At 41.6% G+C, this 25,604-nt stretch overlaps 2 protein-coding genes across 2 annotated transcripts; both read left to right on the top strand.

Annotated features, from left to right (window-relative positions):
* The first annotated feature begins 12,411 nt into the window (after positions 1-12,411).
* On the top strand, positions 12,412-12,729 carry LOC145393994 (protein FAM200B-like). Its single transcript, XM_080267966.1, has one exon. The coding sequence runs from the start codon at positions 12,412-12,414 to the stop codon at positions 12,727-12,729; it is 318 nt and encodes a 105-aa protein (XP_080124092.1).
* Positions 12,730-12,996: 267 nt separating this feature from the next.
* LOC145393993 (zinc finger BED domain-containing protein 5-like) lies at positions 12,997-13,785 on the top strand. Its single transcript, XM_080267965.1, has one exon. The coding sequence runs from the start codon at positions 12,997-12,999 to the stop codon at positions 13,783-13,785; it is 789 nt and encodes a 262-aa protein (XP_080124091.1).
* The last annotated feature ends 11,819 nt before the right edge of the window (positions 13,786-25,604 follow it).

Genomic DNA, 25,604 nt, shown 5'->3' with positions numbered 1-25,604 from the left:
AGACGATATTATTCATCTTCAAGAGTTACCCTTCATAGTAAAGGAATTATTATTTTATTATACTGAATTTTGCAATGTTATCAACCGGCACAACAGACAATATATATTACCCGTAAGAGTGCACTTGGAGATATGCATTTATATTATTAAAGAAACCTTGTAAATACATGAAAATCCTGAATTTTACTTCCTACCTTTTGTGACAATATGTATTTTTAAAGAACCTTGTAAATAAATGAAACTCCTTCCTTGTCCTTGCAAATTCCTCGTACCCAGTGGCTGGCCTGGCCAAGGTGTTGTTGTGCAGGAAATCAATGTCCCTGGGTGCTAATGTTACCACCTTGAGCCAACATTTTTATTCTCGCCTCATCAGCTCGGGTTAGTTACGTGCCCGGGGCCTGACGGTTCATTACCTGCATTGATCCTGCCTCTCACCATGAAAATTTGATTGGATCCGCGTGGTACATGGCGGGGCAGGGCGATGTGTGACCGTGTTGTGGATGGCAAGACGGGGCGGTAGGTGGCTGTGTTGTGCATGATAGGGTGGGACGGGGCAGTAGGTGGGTGTGTTGTGCATGGTGGGGCAGGATGGAGCAGTATGTGGGTGTGTTGTGCATTGGGGGGCGGGATGGGGTAGCTGATGGAGGTACAGTGCATAGGGGGTGGGGCAGAAGGATTGGTATGGGGTGTGAAAGAATGGAAGGTAAGTAGAGTGATAGGAGTTTATGTACTTGTGTGTTGGGTGGCTTGGCGAATGTGTGGGATGTTGGAGGGAAGGAAGGCGAATGAAGTCTTTGTATAGATCAGGGGTTCTTAACCTGGGGTCCATGGACCCCTTGAGGGTCCATAGAGGGGCTTCAGGGGGTCCGTGAAGGTCAGAATAATTGAGAACAATTTAGCGATATTGCTTGATCCCATTTGGCATCATTAGCTGAAAAAAAAAAAAATCTTGAAGAAACCTGGTGTTCGTTGACACAAGCCTACCCTTGTCTGGCAAAGCGGGCTATGGGTGCTCTGATTACGTTTGCTACTACATACCTTTGTGAGTCAGGTTTTCAGCGCTTGTTTCTATCAAAACGAAAAGTCGAAATCAACTGGATGTCAACGATGACATGCGTGTTGCCTTGCTAAAGACCACTCCACAACTTCGTCTCCTTATTCAAACCAAACAACAACCCTCTCATTGAAATGAACTTTTGAGCTGAATTAAAGTTCTGTTTTGTTTAATTTGCACAAGTTGGATGTATTTCGTTTTTTCATCGAGTGGCCATTAGTTTTTGCATGAAAAAGAGTGAGAAACATAATTCTTGTAAAGACGGTTTTGTACTTTGTGTATGTCATACAGTGTGTGTGTGGTTGTTTTCAGTATGGGAAAGTATATTAATTGCACGCAAAATGCTGTGTTTATGTGCATATGTGCATTTTTGTAGGGAAGGGGTTCATAGCTTTCACCAGACTCTCGAAGGGGTCCGTGACTCAAAAAAGGTTAAGAACCACTGGTATAGATGGACGAGGGGGGGGACAGGCTGTTAGGTGAGTGTTTGGGATATGCAGTGAAGGAAGGAAGGAAGGAAGGAAAGAAGGAGAGCAAGCTGACAGGTGGGTTGTTTGTGTAGTTTGATCCGGATGGATAGAAGGTTGAGTGAAGGGAAGCTTGTGAAAAGAGGGAGGAAGGGAGGTTAGAGAGGCGAAGAGTTTGTAAAGGGAAGAAGAGTCGAGTTGAGGGAAAGAGGATAGATTGGAGTGTAATATATGGGAGAAGGGAGAAAAGGGAAATTTGTGGAGGAAAGAGGGTAGAATTGAGGAAGAAAGGCTAGAATGGAGAGTATGGTGTGTGTTTTTGTAGATGAATGTAGAAGGAAGGGAGCTACAGTAGCATGAAGTTTGTATGGGATACTGTGGATAGAAGAAAGGTAAAGTGAATGTGAGTAGGTATTTATATAGATGCTGGGGCAAAGGGAATGTAAATTATTCGACCTGGAGGGAATGTGACTAATCTGACAGGATTATTTTTTACGTGGGATTGACCAAAATCGTCAAGTAACGGCAAGAATTAAAAAGAGAATACATCATAGGAGTGAAAATGTAATAAAGAAAGACATTGTGCGGGTGGGTTAAAGGAGAACCAGGAAGAAAGATACACGCCACTAATTCATTGCCATGGAGAGTGTGAATGAAGGAGTGTAACTGAGGGATGCCGGAGCCCAGACGATGATACCAACGTGAATATTCCAGGCCTCGAGCCCTGACCCGGTGAGGAGTGAGTGATATGTGGGACATGGTAACGGTTCGGATGGACGACACTGATATGGTTTTGTCCTTGAGCGCATATCTTTGAAAAACAAAATTTAAACTACCGGTACTCTCGTGGGATTTACTTTCTGATATACGTAGGAAAAAAGTTTTGCAGTGAACCACCTTAATATTAACAGGCACAAGCTAAAATAAATTACCAGAGAAATACGGTAGGAACTAAATTAATAAACAACTGTCAAACAGCCCTCTCTTCATTTTACGTCTATTAATGAAGTGTTAGCGACTTCCTGGCTTGTCCCAGTTAACATGACTTTTGGTTTCTTTTTCTCTTACTGCCATGATCAATCTTGGGTATTTTTTTCAGATTAACTTCAGATGAATCTGCTCGCCTGAGAGAAATATCACCAGTCAGAGGGTGATGAAACTCTCTCTATGAAATCTTTAGTTCATATGAAGGACTTATATAGGCCTATTCCTTTTGGGCTTACTACAGACGATTATATCTTCATCATCTTCAATCCCATGTTGTAATCTTTATTCTTACCTTCTCAGACGATTTTTTCAGCTCAGAGAAAGCTTGTCGGTGCGTTAATGGAGACTCCCCGTCCCTATTCATGGTCTATTCAGAGCTTAACAAAATATTTCAGAGATAGCAAGAATAAAGCAAAATATGTCCTCTGACTGAAGAGGTTAACTGAGAGAAACCCTTGGGCTTAACAAAATCGTCTGGAGGAAGAATGAGTAAAACAAAATATGCTTCCTGTGTTACAAAGGTTAACTGAGAGAAATTTTAAAAATCCACAGGTTAAAAATAATAAAATCTGAGATAGGAGCGGCGGCCACACCGTCGCTGACTAGTGACGAAGGTGCCTCACGCCCAACACAAGAAATAGTAATCTAAATTACCAGCGTGAATCCCGAGCTTCGTTGAGGATATCAGGCGGCGTCACGGGCAGAATTCTGAACCGTATTTATCAAGGATTCTTAACTATTTTTATGATGACGAAACCTCCGTAACAACGAATTATTATCAGCTGTTACATCGTTTGGTCTTATCATTTCACGTTATTGTTCATTCTGGTATGGTTTTTAAGTGTTTGGTTGGCCATATGAGTAAAGATGAAAGTTTAAGCAAGAAATCTTATGAACACACTTTAAAGTCAGGAAACTTCATGAATACAGTACTAAGTCTGACCACGACCACATCACTGCCCCCCCTCATAATTCACCCCAGCGTTGCAAATGAGGCCTCATGCAAATCGCTGATTTTTGGTTCGTTTCGCGGGGTGCCAGATCAGAAAACTATAGGAAGCCGGAGCGCACACACACACACACACACACACACACACACACACACACACACACACACACACACACACACACACACACACACACACACACACACACACACACACACACACACACACACACACACACACACACACACACACACACACACACACACACACACACACACACACAGGTCATTGGTGGGGATGTATCATGTCAGTGGCGTGTAGGTGTACAGTCACGGTCAGTGGTGTCGTAGCTAATCTGGAGTTCTGAATTAATGAAGCAAAACTCTAGTCCGTTTCACTATTATTGATTAGGTTGGGTAGATCTTACAAAGAGAACGGGGGTGAAAGGTTGTAGAACCTTCCCTTGTGCAGTTCTTGCCGTCGATAGGCATAAATCTGTGATAAATAAAGTGTTCTACTAATGAACTCACTAGTTTTGGTGTTAGTGTGTTTTAAATAGCTAACTAACCAAAGTGTTCGCTTTTCTGACAATCTCAGGACAGTGCCAAGGAAATATTTACTTTGTCAGTAAAATAACAATGGTAATTACAATGTTAAAATATCACTATATTTACATTTGAATGCAAAGTATATTCACAAATAACTTGGATAAAGATAATACCCCGTGTTGAAGTAATAATAACCGTAATTAACACTGTTTGCGATTAGCAAAATTTTACAAATGTTCACTTGTAACGTTTTCATTTCACTCCTTCGCTGCATTCTCATGAGAAACGTTGGTAGTGCAGAACAGAATAAATTCCAGATTTATTACCTCCATGATACAATTCTGTTTTTGTATTGACCCAACATATTGCATCGACTGTCATCGTGCTGCCGTTATTGGAAATTCATATATTTTCCCCCTCAGCCAATGGAGGGATTGTAATTTTTTGCAGTAATAGTATGCACTAGATTGAATAATGGAATACTGTGTGCAGTGCGCTGTGTCCCCTCTGTGATTACGTACAGTACATCATGGTGGTCGGACGTGGCTCACATTGAAGCTTTACCTGCACACCTATACTCACACTTCTCCCAAAATAAAGACACCTGATTATCTTAACTTTCATTTTGTAGAGACGACATGAAAGTGTGGTTGTTATAAGACCAATATGGTTTCGAAAATACATCAAATTTATCTTAATACTACGTAGACTAGTGAAGCTTAGAATACGTGTTAGTCATCATTATAACAAGTGTAAACAACATTTTGAAAAAATCCAGCGGGTGTGGGGATGGGAGGACCAAGAAGCAACGAAACAAGAGAGAATGGACGATGATACCACTGCGCACATATCATGTGATACATGTCCTGAGGCCCAGCACTATTTCCCCTTATTATCCAGTTAGTTAGTTAAAATTTCCTCCTAATATTTCCTTATTAGGAGGAAATCGAACAATCCAAATCTCCTCCCGATCGCAATAACATTACTTAGGCTTTTCTTTGACATTTTTTTCTTTATACTATGCATACCTTGACCCATGTGTCAACAGACTTAATACTGAGGAATTAAACTAAGCTTGCTTTGTAATGATTTTGGATGGGGAACATTTTTTCAGATGTGTAGTAGGATTTTATTTCCTTTTTTTTTTCTCTCTCTAAACGTGTCCTTTACCAGTGCCATTGCCATATAAAAAATGGGGAGCAGTGCTGGGCCTCAGGGGATGTTGTATCACATATGTGCGCAATGGTATCACTGCCCCCTTGTTTCTGTGCTTTTTGGTCCTCCCATCCCTACTCCCGCTGCATTGTCCAAAATGTATTTTACACTTATTTGTGTTTTTTTCACAATTATTCATTATATATGTGACAAGGAATTTTTTATTTCTTCAATAATGTATATATATATATATATATATATATATATATATATAGAGAGAGAGAGAGAGAGAGAGAGAGAGAGAGAGAGAGAGAGAGAGAGAGAGAGAGAGAGAGAGAGATAGATAGTTAGTTAGTTAGTTGTACAGTCAGCTACGTAATGTTTTTAAAAATAAAAGTTAGCTCTCTGAGGTACATCCGCAGCAATAAAAAGCCTCACTGATGTTAAGCTGTATTGTGCTATGAGAGTAAATAACTACGGCTACTTGCAATACAGTAAACGTGCGGCCACCCTGACCACCACTCTTTGGAGGGGAGGGGAGGGATTCATCCATTTTGGGCCTCGTTTTCGTCTGCTGCTTCTGCATTGAAAAATGTAACTCCTCACACTCAACATTTCAGCTGTGAGTTACCTGGAAACAGAACTGCTCGTATGTATACCTAGAGACATGGTGCACTTGACCTTTGTACTTTAGGTAAAGGCAGCTGCGTGCTTGATGGCAAGTTTGCTTTCGTTACAAAGTGCTTAATCACTGCACTACCTCCTGTGATAGCGAGTCTTATGGGGGTTTCTTATAGGCAGTGCCGACGTAGTTTCTCAGATTAAATGAATTAAGAGACTTGAGAAGCTTGACAAAATTGCGTGTTTTTTCAAGTTTTTAACCTGATATAATTCGCGTGTTCAAGGCCCAACTGACTTCATTATTTGCCTACAAACATAATATTACATGGTGAATATGAATATCAACTCAAAATTTCCAGATCATCTTTCATAGCTCTGATTTTGACTTGCTGTGACTGCTGTTTCCTGCCCATCCCTACTAATAGCAATACCATGCTATTAATAAGCGCCGTTTCTATAAATTGTTTGGATATCAAACTTTACGATTATTAAAGTGGCTTTTCCATCTTTGCCTTCCATATTTAGCCTTTCTGACAGACCAGGCACTGTTCTGTAGCAGTCCCACCGACAACCTCCGTTAACCCCGTTCAGTAAGATGTTTTGATTTTGTTGCAAAGGTTAGAGTATTTTAGATAGATTATGGGAGACATCTCGTAGTGATGAGGCTAAAGAGCAGTAGGAGAGCAACTGTCAAACGAGAAGAGGAGCAGGCTGAGGAGACGAAGACATAGAAGTGGAAACCGACGAGGAGACAGAGACGAAGCCGCCAGTTAGGAGGTGAGGGGACAAAGAGACGAGACACATGAGGAGAGAAGGTCACAGGTGAGGATGCAAGAAGAGGAAGAGAGAGGATACAGGCGAGGAGAGGAGGGGAAGAGGGCACATGCGAAGAGACGGGGACAGAGACGAGGACGCAAACGAGGAGACGAGGGCATTGAGGACATGAGTACATATGCAGGGAGACGAGGACACAAAGGAGACGTGGAAATATAGAGATTTGGAGACAAAAAGATGAAGAGGTGAGGACCCAGATGAGGATGTGAGGAGGCATGGAAACAAGGAAAAATGGAGCCGAGGACACAGACAAGAAAAGGAGAGCACAGATAGGTATATGAACAGACAGACAGGGACACGAAGACACAGAAAAGGAAACGAAAAAACGAGAACAGAGACGAGGACTAAGAATGTGGCGTGAGTGGTCCGCGTGCCGTCCCAGACCCCGACCGCACGCCACATAGCCACACCATCTATTTTCCAAGAATGATAACTTTCGGACAATTTCACCAGTTCCAAAGAAGACTCCCCCTTGACAAAAAGAAATTCATGCCTTTCTTTGTTACTCAAATATTTACTTGAGTACGTACGATTTTCTGAGATTTAGTCGTTTATGTTGTCTTCCCAATATCAGGAATTCAGAGAAGTTTCCTCGATAGTAAGAATTTTTTTTTCTTTTTTGTACGGTACGCACGTATTTTCTTGAGCACGTATCAATTTGTAATATTTAGTTGTTGTTTTGTCTTTCTTATTTCAGTAGGATGCGGTTTGCTGTACGATAAAAACAGAATTTCCCTTCCTTCTTAAAATTGAAGGAATGAAAATTTGGCTGAGATTGCAGGAGGCGCTAAGAAATCATGTCTGAGTCTAGTTTGTACCGTGGCACAGTGTTAGTTATTCGTCAGGAGGACCCTGTCATATTTCTGCTGTCCAGGCAGTCCACAGGGGACAAGCAGAAAGCACGGTATTTGCATTTTTCGCTAGAGTTTGTGCCACATTAGCATTTCCTTGACGAATCTTAGACTGTTTTTGGTGGAATGAAAGAGGCTACTTTTGTCTGAGTTTGGTTGACGAATCATACAATACCTTTAGGGTAGTAGCACAGTTTCTTTTTGCCTTAGAGAATCTTTGAGGAATCAGACACAGTTTTTAGCTGTGAAACAAATTAACTGTTCGCTTTAGCTTGACGAATCATGGACTTATTTTGGTGTACCATCAGAAATCATATTTTAGTCTTAGAACTTCTTTACTTAATCAACCGCTGTTTTTGGTGAGGCAACAGTTTGTATTTTATTTTCCTTTTTATTTACATATTTTCTGCATAAGAGGGTCCCTGACGAATCATAGAAAAATCATATTCTAATGCTGGTGATGCAGAACAAATATTTTCTCCTCGTGCTGTACACTTCGATAACAACGATGGTTTAGTCTCCTCGGGACTTGGGATCTTGTGCAGCCCACATTTTCGCGTTTCAGGGCAGTACACGCTTTTAACCTTTTCTGGGCCATTTTCACGTTGCAGCGTAAGTTAGTACAGTCAAAGCTTAATTTAGCCTGTCAGTGCTAATTCCTATTCTCTTGCTAGTTGGTTATTTAGTTGCTTGTATTTTAGGAGGCCGTAATTATTCTGTCTAGTGGGTTGCGTGTAAATACGAGAATGAGTTCACGGTGTACAAGTTGGTCGAGGATTATTTTTGGTGACTCTCGGAGTATGTGGTAGGGTATGTTAGATGAGGACTGTGTGTGTGTGTGTGTGTGTGTGTGTGTGTGTGTGCCGGGAGCATTAGGAAGTTAGTGTCCTCAGGGAAGCTCTGCAACTCGTAATTCGGGCGCTTTCCGTCTGCCAGAAATTGTAGTTAAGTTGGGAGTGTGGTAGATGAAGGCGATGCGGGCGTGTGTGTGTGTGTGTGTGTGTGTGTGTGTGTGTGTGTGTGTGTGTGTGTGTGTGTGTGTGTGTGTGTGTGTGTGTGTGTGTGTGTGTGTGTGTGTGTGTGTGTGTGTGTGTGTGTGTGTGTGTGTGTGTGTGTGTGTGTGTGTGTGTGTGTGTGTGTGTGTGTATTATTACAGGAGTAGCAGAACAACCATGCTGGTACATTTCATATACACCATAAAAATCATGTTAAGCACTTCATGTAGAGTAAAGGATGTGTAGAAAAAGCAAAGGGTGAATGGAGAACTCAACACGAAGTACAGTAGTTTGATACTGAGAGTAAATGAGAGTGGAGGAATCAACACTAAGTGGATGTATACAGTCTAGTGATGGTGTATCGTCGTTCATAATAAAGAATGAGCCACATCAGTGCCTCTTGGTATAATATCAGGTTGAATATTAACACAGAATTGTTGTTGTTTATATATATATATATATATATATATATATATATTTATTTATTTTACAATGGAAAGCTATCTTGGAAAAAAAGGAAGAAAACGAGATGTTGACGCGAAATAAATGATGAAGGGCAGATAAAGGCGAAGGTATGCTAAGTAGATGACGAAATAATTATGCAACAAAGAACGAAAATAGGATGCGGAGGAAGCGATTCAAGTTGATTAGAAGACAAGAAAGGGGTAAATGACGGGAAAAATAATAAGACGGATCGGGAAAATGAAAACAATACAATACACCAATAAGTTCGGAAGCCTGCACAGTCACTGCATCTCAGAACATTTTTGACATGGAAGTCAGCATCAAAATCAGTTCAAATAGAGATGCCTGGACACATGTAGGTTAGAAATAGTGAAGGTCGTAGACCAGAGTAAAAAGTAGGAGAAATACCTTTCTTGTGTTAACTAGCTGTGTATCGAAAGATTGAAAACACTTGCGAATTCTCTCATTTGAGAGACAGACAGATAACGAATGAGAATGCATAGACAGACAGGTGCTGCGTCTACAGCATAAAGAAAGACGAATGTAGTCAGAGAATTCACGACAATGACCAGTGTAATAGTGACACGAAATTCAGTGATCAAACGTTACGGGGAATAGAGAGGGAGTCTGTCGGTAGTCAGTGGAAGGAGGGGAATATACGAGACGAAAATTCTTTGACTCTGCTATGTTTAATGAAACTGTCCTCATTATGGAGAGAATAGGGGCCTTGCACTGTCGGAAGATGTGCATTATGCCAGGTTTAACAGGAAACGGGGACGGGTCAACACAACCTTTGAGAAACTGATATTGCAAGAGATGTTATGTGGTCTCTCGAATCATGATCACAGTAAAAAGAGATACCAGTGCCAAGAATGTTGACAGACGGCGAAGAATGTAGTTGAAGACAAGGGAACACTTATGCGGAAAAATATGGCGAGGTGAAAGAAAAAAAAAATCACAGACATTAAAAGCACAAGGGTGTTCTTCGTCCGAGTCACAAATAAGGGACAAACCGGAAGTTGGATATACCCTGGTTTCATTACGTGCGTAACTTGTGATGGACACTGAGAATTGGGTAGAAAGTTAAATGGTGGAATGTCAGTATATGGGTGGTAAGACTAGACGTGTACCTCGGAAGGTCAGTAAGGAATGCACAAGATAAGAATTTAAAAAAAAAAAAAAAACACTAACCTGCCACAGCGGATGGTGACTACTGTGAGCGATGCTGAGTAACTTTTGAAAAGAACAAGTAACTACGAACCGGGGAATGCCAAGTAAATACAGACGGTGCCAGGCAAATACGGACGATGCCAGTTAAGTTCGGACGATGCCGAGCGGTTATGGACGATGTCAAGTAACTGCAGAAGATGGCAGATAACAGTGGGTGATGACAAAATAATGACAGTTGGCAATGACAGATGACAGAGGACGATGTCGAATGACTAGTCGATAAAGATTTTCTGCGGATAAGACCAGTGCACAGCCAGCGGACAAGACTAACTCAAAACGGACGACAACCAGATATATCGGAGTTCGGGGCAGCAGTCTGCGTAAGCGGTAACGCCTGGAAGCGTTGAGATATGTGTGCAGCTGGGAGAGTTAGTGTGAACCATAACCTTGCCGATAATGTAGGGCACTGGACAGCACACATCACTCACATCTAAGTTACCTGATACTCAATGTGTGTGCCGGGGGGGGGGGGGAGCAGATGGACCTGACCGGACGGGGACAGGGAACATGACTGGTCAGAAATAGACTGGGTTGAAAGGACAGCTGTAACGGGATGGAATGGACGGGAAGGAAGGAGGAAACTTGACTAAAATGATGGATGTGACTGAATGGAATGGACATAAGTGACCGGTCGGGGACTAGAGACGTGACTGGATATAGTGGAAGGACTGGACAGATAGAATAAACTCCAGTGAATAGAGATAAAGGAATGTGGAGGCTGGAGTAGAAGGATAAATGTGGCTGGATGGAATGGAGGGACGTGATTGGAAGGAAATGAGGAGCGTAACTAGGCAGAAAGGACGGACGTTACCGGATGGAAGAAACGGACGGTGTTGGAGGAAAGTAAATGAAGGGAATGGGAATGTATGACTGGACAGCGTGAAGGATGTAACTGGATAAAAAAAAAAAAAAAAAAAAAATCGATATTATAAGAGAAAGAGGGGGGAGCGTCTGGTGGATCCTGGACAAGTGAATGAAGGCAAAGGGAAGTAAATATTTCGTTTTAGTTTTCGTTTATAGAGGCTCCAACATGCTTGCATGTGTCAGGAGATAACAAGAGTGTAACAGAAAATTTCTTATCGTTGTCAGGCTGTTCATATAAACACTCGGCGGAAATTTCCATCCTTTTGCAGCTGAGATTTCCGTTGTTTTTGTAACTTATTTCCTGTTGTTCAGTGGCAGACCAAGACAACTGTAAGGCTGTATGTCCTTTTCATCGCACTTTGAAAACGGCGCTATATTCTAGTGTTAACTAATCCCTTGCTACTGATCAGCATTCAAGATGGAGATATGGCAATTTTTGCCCATGTTAAAGTAGATAGAGTATAGTGAGCAGTATTCTAGTTGGCATTGGAGACTTCGTTGCACCTCCTCCTAGGCAATAAATTATGCAAAGTGCACCTTGATTATTCACTTGCATATTATTATTGCAAGTGGAAAATTTAACATCAATGACCTATCAAACGATGTTAAAGTGTAGCCTACCGTGCAGACTTTTTCATGCTGGAGGAAGTGTTGCGAAATCTCTTGAGCCACCGAGAAAACGACCCTTTATCTTCACCAGCACGGAGACTGCTTAGACCAGTGGTTCCCAACTGGTGGTCCATGGACCACTGGTGGTCCATGGTGACTTTTTGGGTGGTCCACTGGATGTCCACTGTATTTGGTAACAAACTGAAAATGACTATATAATTTTGAATTTACTGAAAACTCAGTGCGAACAATTTAATCAAAATAAAAAAATGGCCATTCATTTTATAATATTATTCCTATTTAAGAAATGTATTGGCAGCCTTTAAGTTGTGTTAGAATTATTGTTAATTCATTTATATTCGATGTGTTGTTCATTGTGGCGTTTGAGTGACATGGTGTGAGTTCATTGCGGAGGTGACAGGCCATCCTGTTGATTCCTGTCAGCTGCCGCGCTGTGGCAACTAGCCAGACACCAGTAGCAACCGAACAGCTGAGATGATTAGTTGTATCATTCGTCCTGCGCTGTTTAACAGGTCTGGTGTAATTTGATTTCGTTTTTTTCTGCAAAATGTAGTTTTTTTTTTATGAAGCAGGGAGGAAGTGTGAACAGAGTGAAATATTTCTGGTCAATTGTTATGCTGCGTGCTGTGTTATGCTGGTTTATGCTGTTTACGGCACATGGTGTTACATTACTGACTTCATCTTACGTTTTATCGTTAGTATTGCCAAACTCAACGTGTAACTTATATTTCCTTGCACTGCCCACAGATCTGAATAAATAGCAATGGCGGGGAGGACTGTCAGGCGCAAGTATTCAGAGGACTACATTAAATTCGACTTCACTTGTCAAGAAAAAGATGGCATGGAATTACCACAGTGTGTTATTTGCTTCAAAGTCTTGGGGAATGAGTCACTGAAGCCAGCTAAGCTTAAGCTCTACCTCGAAAAGTGTCACCCCAGTTTGTTGCAAAAGGATAAAGATTATTTTGAGTGGCAGTTATCAGCTCTCAAGCGGCAGCTCCTTGACTCATCAGGTACATTCTATGAAAAGACCTCCAATGCAGTGCAAGCTTCCTACATTGTAGCATACAAAGTTGCATAGGCCAAGAAGCCTCATACAATTGTAGAGCAACTTGTGCTACCTTGTGCAAAAGAAATGGTGAGACTTGTTGTCGGTGAGGACGCAGCACGGAAGCTAAATGATATATCTGTATCTAATAACACTGTATCGAGACGGATAGATGATATCTCACAAAACATCAGTGAACAAGTTGTGGATGAAATAAAGAAATCTCCATTGTTTGCCATACAGTTGGATGAATCAACTGATGTCTCATTGTCCTCTCAGCTAATGGTGTTTGCATGATACATGGTTGATGGGGACGTCAAAGAAGAATTTCTCTTTTGTAAGACTCTTGGCACCACCACAAGGGCTCAGGATGTGTTAGAAGTTGTTGACAATTTCTTCGAAGCAAATGGTCTGGATTGGAAAAATTTGGTGGGTGTTACCACTGATGGTGCACCTGCAATGCTAGGCTCAAGATCAAGCTTCCAAGCGTTGGTGAAGCAGCGTGCTCCATTGGTAACTGGTATTCATTGCTTCATTCACAGAGAGGCATTAGCGTCAAAAACACTGCCGGATCACCTGAACGCCATTTTCAAAGGATTAGTGAAGGTGGTTAATTACATCAAATCATCAGCAGTGAACACCACGCTGTTCAGAAAATTATGTCAGGACATGGGTTCCGACTTTGAGGTGTTGTTGTTCTACACTTCTGTACGGTGGTTGTCAGCAGGGAACGTACTCAAAAGAATTTTTGAACTAAGAGAAGAACTGACTTTCTTTCTCCAGTCTCAAGGGAAAGAGGATTTAAGAAATATGCTAACACAGTCAGAATCAGAACTTGCATACCTTGCTGATATTTTTGGAATCTTGAACAAATTGAATCTTCAGCTGCAAGGGAAATGTGCAAATCTGTTCTCTCACCAAGGCATCATCAGGGCTTTTCTCGAGGAACTAGAACTCTGGATCGGACGAGTCGCAAGTGACAATTTGGTTCAGTTTCCACGTGTAGATGCCGTGCTCGGGGAAAAGAAAGGCTTTCAGATGCAAATTCTCGAGCATTTACGAAAGCTGCGGGATGAATTTCAGCATTAGTTTCCAGAGGTGGACATGACAAGGGATGAGTTATCTTTCATCAGGAATCCATTCACAAGCGATGTTCACAGTGTTCCAGAGGATCTGCAGGAGGAATTTTTGGAGCTGAAAAATGATTTGGCGGCTCAAGATATGTACCAACGATCTACCATGGAAAAATTTTGGGCCAGCATGACTGGTACTTACCCAAATCTGTCATCACATGCACTCAGATATCTTTTGCCATTTGCATCAAATTACATGTGTGAGAGTGGGTTTTCATGTCTGCTGCACATTAAGTCGAAACAGAGGAATCGTCTTGCAGTGGAAAGCGATATTCGTTGTGCATTATCAAGTACCGCTCCTAATATTGAAAAGCTTGTGAGTGAGAAAAGAATCCAAAAGTCTGGTTGCAAGTAAAAATGAATGAATATAATTTGAAAGGAAAGTGTTTATTAGTTGTATACTCCTGCATAATTTGAAAATTCTGTTTGTTAGAAATAAATTTTAGGGCAAAATGTTACACAACTATTCTATTTCCAGGAAATTATGTTTTTAAGAAATATTAAAATGTTAGCTGGCTATTATTTTGTATAATTTCTCGAAATTATTTTGAATAAATGTATTTCAATCAAAAATGCTTGTTGTGTATACTTCTTTATACTTAATCAAAAATGAAATGGTCCACAACATTTTTCTTATTGGGTTGGTGGTCCATGGCCTGAAACGAGTTGGGAACCACTGGCTTAGACGGTTGCTGTTACTTACCCAACACAGCCAAAAATTCATATTCTATTAACCCATTATTATAATGACCCTTTAATTTTTCTTGCTACATCCAGACGATTTACTTCTCGGACTAGAGGAGTTAGTAATAGCCTTCAGTAATCCATTCAATGCAAGAGGCTTTTCCAGAGCTGAAAAAAAAAAAAAAATTGTAGAGGTAGCATGAATAAAATATAGCACAATATCGTCGTTCTGAAAGAGTGAAATGAATTTATGTATTAAGAACAGAGGAACCCCTTGCTTAAGTATCAAGACGAAACACAATTCATAAACCATCCACTCTGCCCTCCATGAAATGCCAACCCCTGCACCATAACACACCTCACACCTCGTCACACGTTCTCAGCTCCTGCACCTTATTTTCACAGATTCACTCCGTGCCCTTCACTAACAGCACACCCACTTCATACATTTTTACTACAACACATATCATGCACCTCACTGTATCAATATATTTACTTTATGCACTTTAGTCACAGCACACACACACCACGCACCGCATACCACAACACACAAACTCCCTTTGTGCACATCACTCTCACAACTCTTAACTCATGGACCTCACACCACACCACACCATACATAACGATACTCAATACATGTACCTTACTCTCATAACACATCACATGCACCCCACACCAAAGCACGCTCATTTCATGCACATCACATAACACACTTCATGCACCTCATTCTAGCAATACTTTCACTTCATGCACCTCACACCATAGCACACTTCATGCAACTCACTCTCTCAAAACACTTTAATCATTACAATCCACTGTACACATACTCACTTCGAGGAGTTTACTCTGAACACACTCCATCTGCATCTCACACCTTAACACACATACTCACTCCATGCCCCTCCTCCACTCACACTCACAACGCACTCACCTTATGCACCTCACACCATAAAACGTTTCATGCACTTCTTAGCACAGCACACTTAATCCACCACAATCTCACAATACACTCACCTCATGCATCTACCAATCAATACTCGGGTAAAGAACTACCGGCACCTGTGTGTGTGATGAAAGTGAACTTGAACAATGGTTGCCCATATGTTGTGGTATATGTTGTAATTTTGATTAAAAAAATAAAGTCTGATGTCATGTTATTCTATTTCCCTGAGTGTCAGAATAGAAAATAATATATGATTATTGAAATAGGACATGCAGTACAGTGTCAAAAAATTTCGTCCTGATTTCCAGAATGTCACAGCGAGAGCAGTTTTTTGTTTTTTACTACACTCTAAAATTCAGTTACTCTCTGTCATGAGCAGCTGCGGTCAGTACACCCTATATATGTTTGGGGTTTTGAGTAACGAAGCGAGATTACAAATCTTCTGACTCGTTTTGATATAACTGGACAGTTTAGCATGATATTATTACATTTTTAAACAGTTATGAGTAAGTGTTAAAAAATCTTTTGACCGCAACTGTACAATGCCGGTGATTAGATCTTTTACGTTTCTAGATTTTGTGCGATATTCTACAGTAATTCCGAAATAACGAACCGAGATTGCAACCCGTTTGATTATTACCTCCGCCAAGGAGGCTATGCTTTTGCCGCCGTTGGTTTGCTTGTGTGTTTGTCCGTCTGTCTGTTCGGAGGATTACTCAAAAAGTTATGAATGGATTTTGATGAAAATATGTGGAAGGTTGGGCCATGGACCAAGGAAGAAATCGTTAAATTGGGGGGCGGATCCGAATCCGGATCCGGAGTATCCCGCAGAATATCCCCAAAAGTTCTCCATGAATTTCAATGAAATTTTGTGGAAAGGTGGGCCATGGACCAAGAATGAATTGTTTAAATTCGGGGGCGGATCCGGATCCGGATCCTTTTTAATGGCAGTGTCATTGGCGGAGGTATGCGCTCTCTGAGAGCTTTCTAGGTATTCATTAGTTTAGCATGCTTGTGTTAGGTTTAGTCACGGTTTTTGAGACGTTATAAAGGAACTACAAAGGGCAACTGTAGAGGGGAGGGATTTTCACCCGTCTAATCATAGAGTTTAGCAACCTCCATCAGGAATTATGGATGTGAAACGCCGCTGCAAATTATCCTACATTAAACATACGAGGGTAATAATGCAGGCGGGGCAGGGCGGGGCGGGGTGGGGCGTTGCGGGGCGGAGAGAGAGAGAGAGAAAGAGAGAGAGAGAGAGAGAGAGAGAGAGAGGCGGGGGGTGGGACGTATGAAAGGGAAGAGGAGAGAAAGGAGGAAGTATGGGAGGAAGAAAACGTGGTAAAAGGAAGAAGACTAAAAACTGGAAGTGGGAGTTTCACACTACGAGGGAAGGGATGTGAGAGAAAGAGGGAGATACAAGAGGGGAGAAGAGGGAAGCGGGAAGGAGGGAGAAGGGAGAGGAAAGTAAGATGGAAACAGGAGAGGGGAGACGAGGGCGAAGAAGCGACGTTTACATGGTTAGAGGGGAGTCATGAATGGTACTGGGAGGAAAGGAGAGGGTCGTAGGAAAAGGAGGAAGCGAAGAGGAAAGTGGGAAATGAGGGAAGGGAACGAGGGGTAGAGATGGGAATTCCACAGGGTGAGGGAAGGGAGTTCAGTTTATGAGGATTGTGAGGGAGAGTTAAGATAGGGGTGACTTGGAGTGGGGAAAAGTGGGGTGGGATTAGTTGGAATACATAGAGGCAAGGGTATACTGCTTTTAGAGAGAGATATATATATATATATAGATAGAAGGGGTTAGTTTGTGTGTGTATGTGTGTGTGTGTGTGTGTGTGTGTGTGTGTGTGAGAGAGAGAGAGAAAGAGAGAGGATAGCGATGGTATGGGATGAGGCAGGATGAGGTATTGTACAGTATAAAGGGAGGTTATGGGTGCTATGAGTGAGAGGTGAAGTGAAGGTAGGATAGGGGTAACGTAGAGTTTGGTGGTTTGAGATAGTTGAGGTAGTGAGTTGGGGCCGTGAGCAGGGAGAGAGGGGTGGCTTTGGGTGGAGTAGGACGGGGAGGAGGTACGATGGAGAGGGGAGGCGAAGGGCGGGGTGATGTGGGGCGGGGTACACAGAGGCTCATTACTCCGACGATACATCCTCCTGCATATTACAGCGTCGCACCTGCCCGCCTCCCGCCGCGATGACGAGCCGCCCCTCACCTCTGTATATTGTGTCCGTAATAACAGCGCCGCCATAACATTCTCGTCGTTATGGATACTCGAAACTGGGGTTATATTTGCCTTCAGCGGAAAACAACAATGGGTCGGGCAATGTCGTTGGAAGGCTTGTGTGCTGTCAGTAGTTGTTTTGCATATATATGGGACTCCATCATCATTATCATCATCATCGTCGTCATCATGATCATTATCATCATGATCATCATCATCATCATCATCATCATCATTCGACTCTCCATTAAAGTATAACTGGGCAGTGCGAGATAAATCCAGATATAAGAGTATGAAAACATTAAATTAGGATAACAATCAAGAGAATGCCCAGTGAAATGACCCACACATCTTTTCAGTCATCACTCAGGTATTATAAAATTTCGGCTCCAGTTCGTAGCAACGCACCTACATATTACTATTTCTTTTACTTTTTAGATGCGTTTCACAGTAGTCAATGGGAATGAGCTCTTATGTCGACTGCCACGTTGAAGAATAGTGTTCCTCCCTTATTATGTGCTTCTCCATGGATAATTCATCCATCCATTTTTATCCTTAGTCAGGTATCTTGCTCCTTCGACTTTCGTAACTCATGTTCTTCCTCATTTATTTACCATACTTAACCACCATTTTGGCTGTACACGCTCCTTCATACCCTTTTCTCTTCCATTCTCTCCAACTCTACCATTTAAGCCTGTAATTTCCTTGAGTCACATTTGCACTATTATCACTCTTGTTTTCGAACTGATGTCATCCGGGGGACATGCACCTGTACATTAAAAGAAACACTGGAACATCTGCATGATCTTTTATTCCAACCTCTTTACTCAGTCTTCTGTTTCGTATTATAGCCGTCAGAGCACCAGTCACCTTATTGTACGACCATTAAGTCAAGCTACAGGGTACTTTTTCCTTTACACATTTACCTCTCTATTGTGCCGCTGCATCTCGGTGCTTCAACAACTCCACAAGTTCCAGTTACATTTCATTCACTGACACGACGCTCTGTGCATCACCATACATTGTCTCGGCAACCATCACTGTAACGGGAAATCCACATTTACTTCTCTTTTTAAATATATCTTATTCACATGTTCCTCTTCTTGTATTCATAAGATAAAGGAAAGTGGAGTGATAAGGCTCCTGTTCGTTTACTTACTGACTTCAGACCAACATAGAGTGATGTGGTCTCTTTAAAATATGCGTGCAGCTTCTTTAAAATTTCGTCGTTTCCCTGAAATTCCTAAAATACATAAAGACGCATTGTTAACAGTCAAAAGCTACAATGACCAGAAGTTTGTAGTTCAGTCCATCACACACACACACACACACACACACACACACACACACACACACACACACACACACACACACACACACACACACACACACACACACACACACACACACACACACACACACACACACACACACACACACACACGAGTCCCAGTAACTCTTTCTCCTTGGCCGTCTTTGTGCTTCTCGCCCTGACTCTTCCCTCTTTGTCTGAAACTTTGCACCAACTCTGCTCTCCTCTCGCCAACCAAGGAGTCTAAGATGGAAGAGGTTTGTAAGTCAGATGTACCCCCAGAAAGAAAGAAAAAGAAGAAAGAAAACTCGTGTCTGTGAGATGTAATGAATGTGAATATATACAGTTTCCTTAGACACTTGATAATCTGTTAACACTCAGGCTTTTATACTTACTCTCAGTTAAATAAAATCGTGTCGCGTAAACTGGTGTTAAGTACTAGATTGGTTCTAATCATGAGTTATTAATGATAGTGTCAACACCTTCAGGCTCTTACATTCACTCTCAGCTGAATAAAATAATCTGGCGTTAGCTGCCATAAATCACTGTAGGTGTCTGGTGATGAGATATATAAATTGTTAGCTCAGACTTTATAGTGCCTTACATTATACTGTTTGATGTAATTTCGACACAGAGAAAATATGAACGGAATATGGTTGCACAAATAATACACGAGATGCCATATATTTCAATACTTCGATATGTTTCAAAACAATGAAATGCGGTTCATCCCCTGATTATGGGTAAGCCCTTTTTAGTTTATTCTTGTCTCCAGAGGATTTCATTCTGCTTAGAAATGAAGTCTTTTAATGAAGGGTGTAATGAAGGCTATAAACTCTTCCGTTTAAGTATAAATTAAGTAAAATCGTTTGGAGGTAGCAAGAAAACTCGAGAAAAAACAAAACAAAACAAGGAAGAGTAAGTGACTGAAAGAGTTAGTTATGGTGTGGGGTGCGCTGCTCTTTTCGAGGGTAGTACCGTCCCGCCCTGCCTGCCCACCCATCCACTCCCCCCCCCAAAAAAAAAAATAAATAAATAAATAAAATAAAATAGGCGTGCTGTTGCAACCCTCCAGTCTTTCCTTTTAAAGGTGGGCAGGCGTAATGATAACGCCTCGAAGACACATAACCTGGGCACTTCAGATTTCTTGCGCAGGTCTTATTGAAATCTCTGGATTTTTTTTTTTTTTTGTCTTTTCATTATTTAAGAGAAATACGTAAGACACAGCATTATGTCTAACAAAAGGCACCAGCTCACTATAAGACGCATAACTTCGTGAAATTTCATGACTCTATAGTGAATACTTTCTGAGTTCTGGCCCAGAAACGAAATCTCTACACCCGGCCAGCTGCCCTGCCGCCCAGCTCTGCGGACGGACACCCAGTGATCCCAGTCCTAGCAACACCCTCCTCTGACTTTATTAGGTGGAGGGTAAAAATCTTCATTGGCTGTGCATTGTGTGAGCGTGGATGTGTGTGATGTTTCTTCATATGCATCGGTGTGTCAGGTAGTTCTGAGCTTTTTAAAATGTTCAGCATTTCGAAAATCTTCATACTGTACCATTTTGTTGACTATGAGTGCCTCCGAGCTTCCTGTTTATTCAGAGATACCTTCTTCAGTACTAGGGTCTTCTGATGTAAGTTATTGTTGTTGCTGTTGTTGAATAATTCCTGTCTGTCTGGCTAAACAGACCCTTCAACCGCTGGCAGGCAATCGTCCTTGCAGGTGAACTGATTTTCTCTGCTGCCTCTTGCAGCAGACAGCCCCTCGCCACAGCGAGGCCCGAGAAAGTGTGTGGAAGTTTGAGTCCTGGATGGACGCCGCATTTGCGTTTCTCCACCCAGTTAACAGGGACGCCGTATCAGACTCCACGTCATCTCGTTTTTTGGTTATATGATTACCACTCGGGTTGTAAATGATTTCTTGGGTTACAGAATAAACCATTAGGCTTGTCACTCAATGTAAATCCACCTGAAGTAAAAAAAAAAAAGTAATAAGAGTGACGGGAAGGATGAGAGAAACAGAAAGAGAGGAGGGCAATCAGAAAGAGAATGATAAATATGAAGAAAGAAGTAGGCAGCACTACAGCAAGGTGAGTAGATTATGGTCGCCACCACCTACCACCCTCTGGAATGAATAAAATAGTTTCGCAGTGACAGGATTGAAATGGAAAAGGCCATCATCATAATGGAAGGGCTGGGGTACGTTTCTAAGCCTTTGTATCACTTTCAGTCTCCTTAATCTGACTGAATAGGCTGACGGTAGCAAGAACACAAGAGAAAGAGAAGTCAACGCCCGGAAGGGATTAAAAAATTGTGCTGTTTGTTATCACTGATTGTTGTATTTTTCGTGAATGATAGCATAAAATTATTGATACTGCCTGCAACATTGAGTGGAATAATGTCAGTTTTATCGAGTGACTTGTGTCCATGTGAGAATGCTAGAAGAGTTGAAAAAAGCGGAGCTCAAAATCATCGTGAAAGCTTGTAAAGAGAAAATTTCGTTCTCTATTCTGCGTTCCTTATTCACACTGCTAAAAATAAATAGAGCAGTTGAATAAAAACAAGCTCAAAGAAGCCGTAACGTTGAAATTTAGCAGTAAGTTATAATCCCATTTTCATCATATCACCAATTTAGTTCCTCTCTCCCTCACCATTGTTCCTCTCCTGCCATTCCCATTCATTGGTGTCTGTAAACAACCCTGCGTCTGTGCTTATATTATATTTATTTAATCTGGTAGTATTCATTTCAGTTTTTAGCAGTATCATGAGTAAGTGAATAATCATCATTTTTGTTAGTTGCACTGTACCCATGTTTTCCCTCATTTTGTTCCTAATTTTCTTACCTTCCTATCACCCTTTCCTTCTTTACCAGCTGTTCACTGACATTCCCCGCCATCGCCATATTACCTTTTACCCTCACCTCTCTCCTTCTTACATCACTGTATTCAATTTCCCAGCCATTCCTACCATTAACCTCGCTTTCCACACTCGTCTAGGCTAATCTCCATTCACACATCACGGTCCATTCGTGATCCTTCCTACATTATCTTTCTTCCCTATCACCCTCCCAGTTCCTTATTCTCACTTCCAGACCGTCACAACATCAGTCACTGCTTTGTTACCCCTTTCCAGTCCCCATTTTCCCTACCTTAATGATCATTGATCTTGTTCTCTCCATTCGCTCGCCCTGCCCTAGCACCTTTTCCTTTCCATGCTTCATTTTTTTCTCATTCTTATCTTCCCTTGCCAACTATATATGTCCCTCCCCAAGCATTGCCTCATGTGTATCTGCTTCTACCTTTCACTCTTTCTGTTACCCACTATTAGGCCTGCCTTTACCTTCCACCTGACAGAGTCAGAGGAGGGTGTTCTTATCACTGGGATCAATAGGTGTCCGACCGTAGAGTTCGGCGGCCGGGCAGCTGGCCGGGTGTAGAGATTTTGTTTCCCGGCCAGAACTCAGATAGTATTCATTATAGAGTAACGAAATTTCACACAGTTACGTGTCTAATAGTGAGCTGGTGCCTTTTGATCGGTAGAATGCTGTGTCTTAAGAAGTTTTATTTTTAATAATGAAAATGTAAAAAAAAAAATCCAGAGATTTCAATGCGACCTGCGCAAGAAATCAGAAGTGCCCAGGTTATGTGTCCTCATGGCGTTCTCCTACTCCTACCTTTCAAAGAAAAGATAGGGGATGGGGTGAGGGGCCGTTATGCGCTTGGTTAGGTGTGCAGGGAGGTGGGGGGTATGTGCTTAGTCATATGGAAGGTTGCAACAGCGTCGTGTTGCCTATGTTCTTATCTCACCTTGTCTTCTTTTCTCTTCTCTTTACCACTGTCTTTGTTCTCTCGATTCTCTGTCCCATTCCTTGTTCACTTTTGCCCGTTCTCTCCACTTTCTCCGTCATTTCACCTCCTCGACCCATTCCATCCCTTCTCCCTCCTCCATCATTTCTCTTTTCCACTCCTCACTCGCTTCCAACCCTCACTTGGCCGTCTCCCCTATGCCTTCTCCCCCTATCCCCTTCCCATTTCTCTCTCCGTGTTCCACCGTTTACTAATTTTCCCCTCCTCTTTCCCCTTCTCTCCCCACTCCCCTCCGTCCCCCGCCCATCAGAGAAATGGACTCAGTTTACAATTATGTGATGGGAGAGTTTCCATCAGTAATTACTAGTGAACGTGTTGTCTGGCTTCCGTAGCCTCTTGTCGAGTAGTTCTGGTACTTGTGATAGGAGTAGTTGTGGTAGCTGTGGTGTTTGTGAGTAGTTGTGGGTGGTTATGGTAGTTGTGGGTATTTGTGAGTAGTTTTGGGTAATTATGGTAGTTCTGAGTAATTATTGTGGTTGTAATGTGTGTGATAGTGATGGCATTTGCGGTAGTTGTGGTTCGTTGTCATGACTGGTAATTGTGTTTGTTGTGGTGACTGGTAGTTGTGATGTTTGTGGTACCTGAGTGGCAGTTGTGATAAGACGTTAGTAGTGGAAGAGTCGCTAATTTCAACCCTTTCAGTATGATGACATTTTTTTATTTCTTCTTTCTGAAAGGCGATTTGATTAAGGGAAGAAATGTCGAAATGAAATAATTTAGTTCTCCATTTACCTCCGTAATACGTGACATTTTTTTTTTTTTCTTGTTCCGACTGACGACTTCACTGATATGGGGTGATAGACTAGTCCAGGGGTTTAGAAACAGTCTACATTAATTCCATTAGTACAATGACGGATATTTAAGAATTCCATAGTCTGTAGAGTTCTTATTGATATTGTTGATATTTTTCTTTTTTTTTTGGGGGGGGGGGAGAAGATCTACAAGGCTGGCATTCCAAGACCGTTCAAGATAGAGACTTGAAATTTTCAGGAGTGATGTATCTTGGTTGCAGGCTTCTTTTGGTACAAAAAAAAAAAAAAATCCTAGCACTAGCGCTAGCCAGTGCCCTCTGTCATTTTTTCAGTTTTTGTCCTGCGCAACAAATGCTACTGAATCGATTGCATTACAAATATTCCAGTATGTAGTCGTTAACATATACTGGTGCTCCTGGGTATTAACACTGAGATCCAACAGGTACTTTGTAAGATACTGAGAAAAGTCAAAATGGCCTCCTCGTGCCTGAAGGTGCTAAATCGGAAAGTATTTGTCCGATTTTGACCAAACTCGGTGGAAATGTTGTTGGTCATGAGTGAATATGATTTGCATAGTATGAATGACCATGACCTTGATCTCAATGTCACAGGTCAAAATCCGTAAAAAAATTTTGTTATACCAAAAGTCCCTTAATAGTAGGTCTACAATGATAACAAAAGTATTTTCATAATCCTAATAGTGTCTGCGTTTTAAAATATCATAACAGCAATAATGATAAATCAGTATTTTATTTTTTCACTTTTTGACGATTTTCGGACCTACCATCAAAAAATTGTACAGGATGCTTAAATTGCAAAATTTCTGCGTACATAATTTACCAAGACGTAGTAGCTTTCCGTATGTAATAATGGTTTACACGAAATTATAGATTTTCACATATATATTGTAGAACCTGATTAGAACAAAAATCGTGACACCTCAGCACATTCAATTTATGACGTATTATTAATAATGCACCATTCACAACCACTCTTAATACTGAATATGTTTCAAAGACTCGACACCATATCTGATATACAAGTGTGGATTTTTTTTTTCTTTGTCATTCTGATCTGGAATGTGGCATTATCATCTGGAATGTGGAGTTCTCTGAATAGAACTTCAACAATTTCAGAACTCTAGTTTGTTTTATTCTAGCTAGTTACAGATAGGGTACCTACATAGTTACAGACAGAGCTATTTATTCAACTTGTGGGGGGAGTAGTATTGAAACAATTTGCTTAATAGTGGCCAGGTGAATTCAGCGATGGTGGCAAAGTCATTGTCGAGTCCATGTGTTACGTTTGAACTTCAGAAATTGCGCTCTGACTTATTTTTTTATGCAACAGCGAATTCATTTTTCTTCCAAATCGTAATCATGCCGGACCCCTGAATTCCCGTCGCCATCGATTGCCGCCACCACAAGGGGCTGTGAGAGGGCCGGTAATGGCGTCTAGGTGGTAAGGCTGGACAGGGACGTATGATTTTGTGATTTGCCCGGACGGTGTGTGGCGCGGCGTGATGGATGGCTGCCCACGCATGGATGGTCGTCTCTCTCTCTCTCTCTCTCTCTCTCTCTCACACACACACACACACACACACACACACACACACACACACACACACACACACACACACACACACACACACACACACACACACACACACACACACACACACACACACACACACAATTTAACATCTAAAGAGTTCTTACCATTTTTGCAAGAAAAATCCATGTAGGTTGAAAGGTTTGGAATTGTGCTTCACTCGTTCAGCAATCCAGATTTAAAAGGATTATTTATAGCAGCTGCATAAATCCCAGCGAATTGCTTTACGCGTTGTTAATCCTCCATATGTCGGCTAAGCAAGGCATCATAGTAGCCGCAGAGTTACTTATTATTCTGCTTTCAGTAAAATTAACGTAATATTCTTGACCCACTGTGTACGATGACATCATTTTTGCTTTTATCTTGCTACCCCTAGACGTCCCGAG

This window comes from Coenobita brevimanus, chromosome 26, assembly GCF_032717465.1.
Source record: "Coenobita brevimanus isolate Jiangsu-jjx chromosome 26, ASM3271746v2, whole genome shotgun sequence".
NCBI lineage: Eukaryota > Metazoa > Arthropoda > Malacostraca > Decapoda > Coenobitidae > Coenobita > Coenobita brevimanus.
Note: the sequence above shows the minus strand (reverse complement) of the source record. Positions and strands in the feature narration are given on the sequence as shown.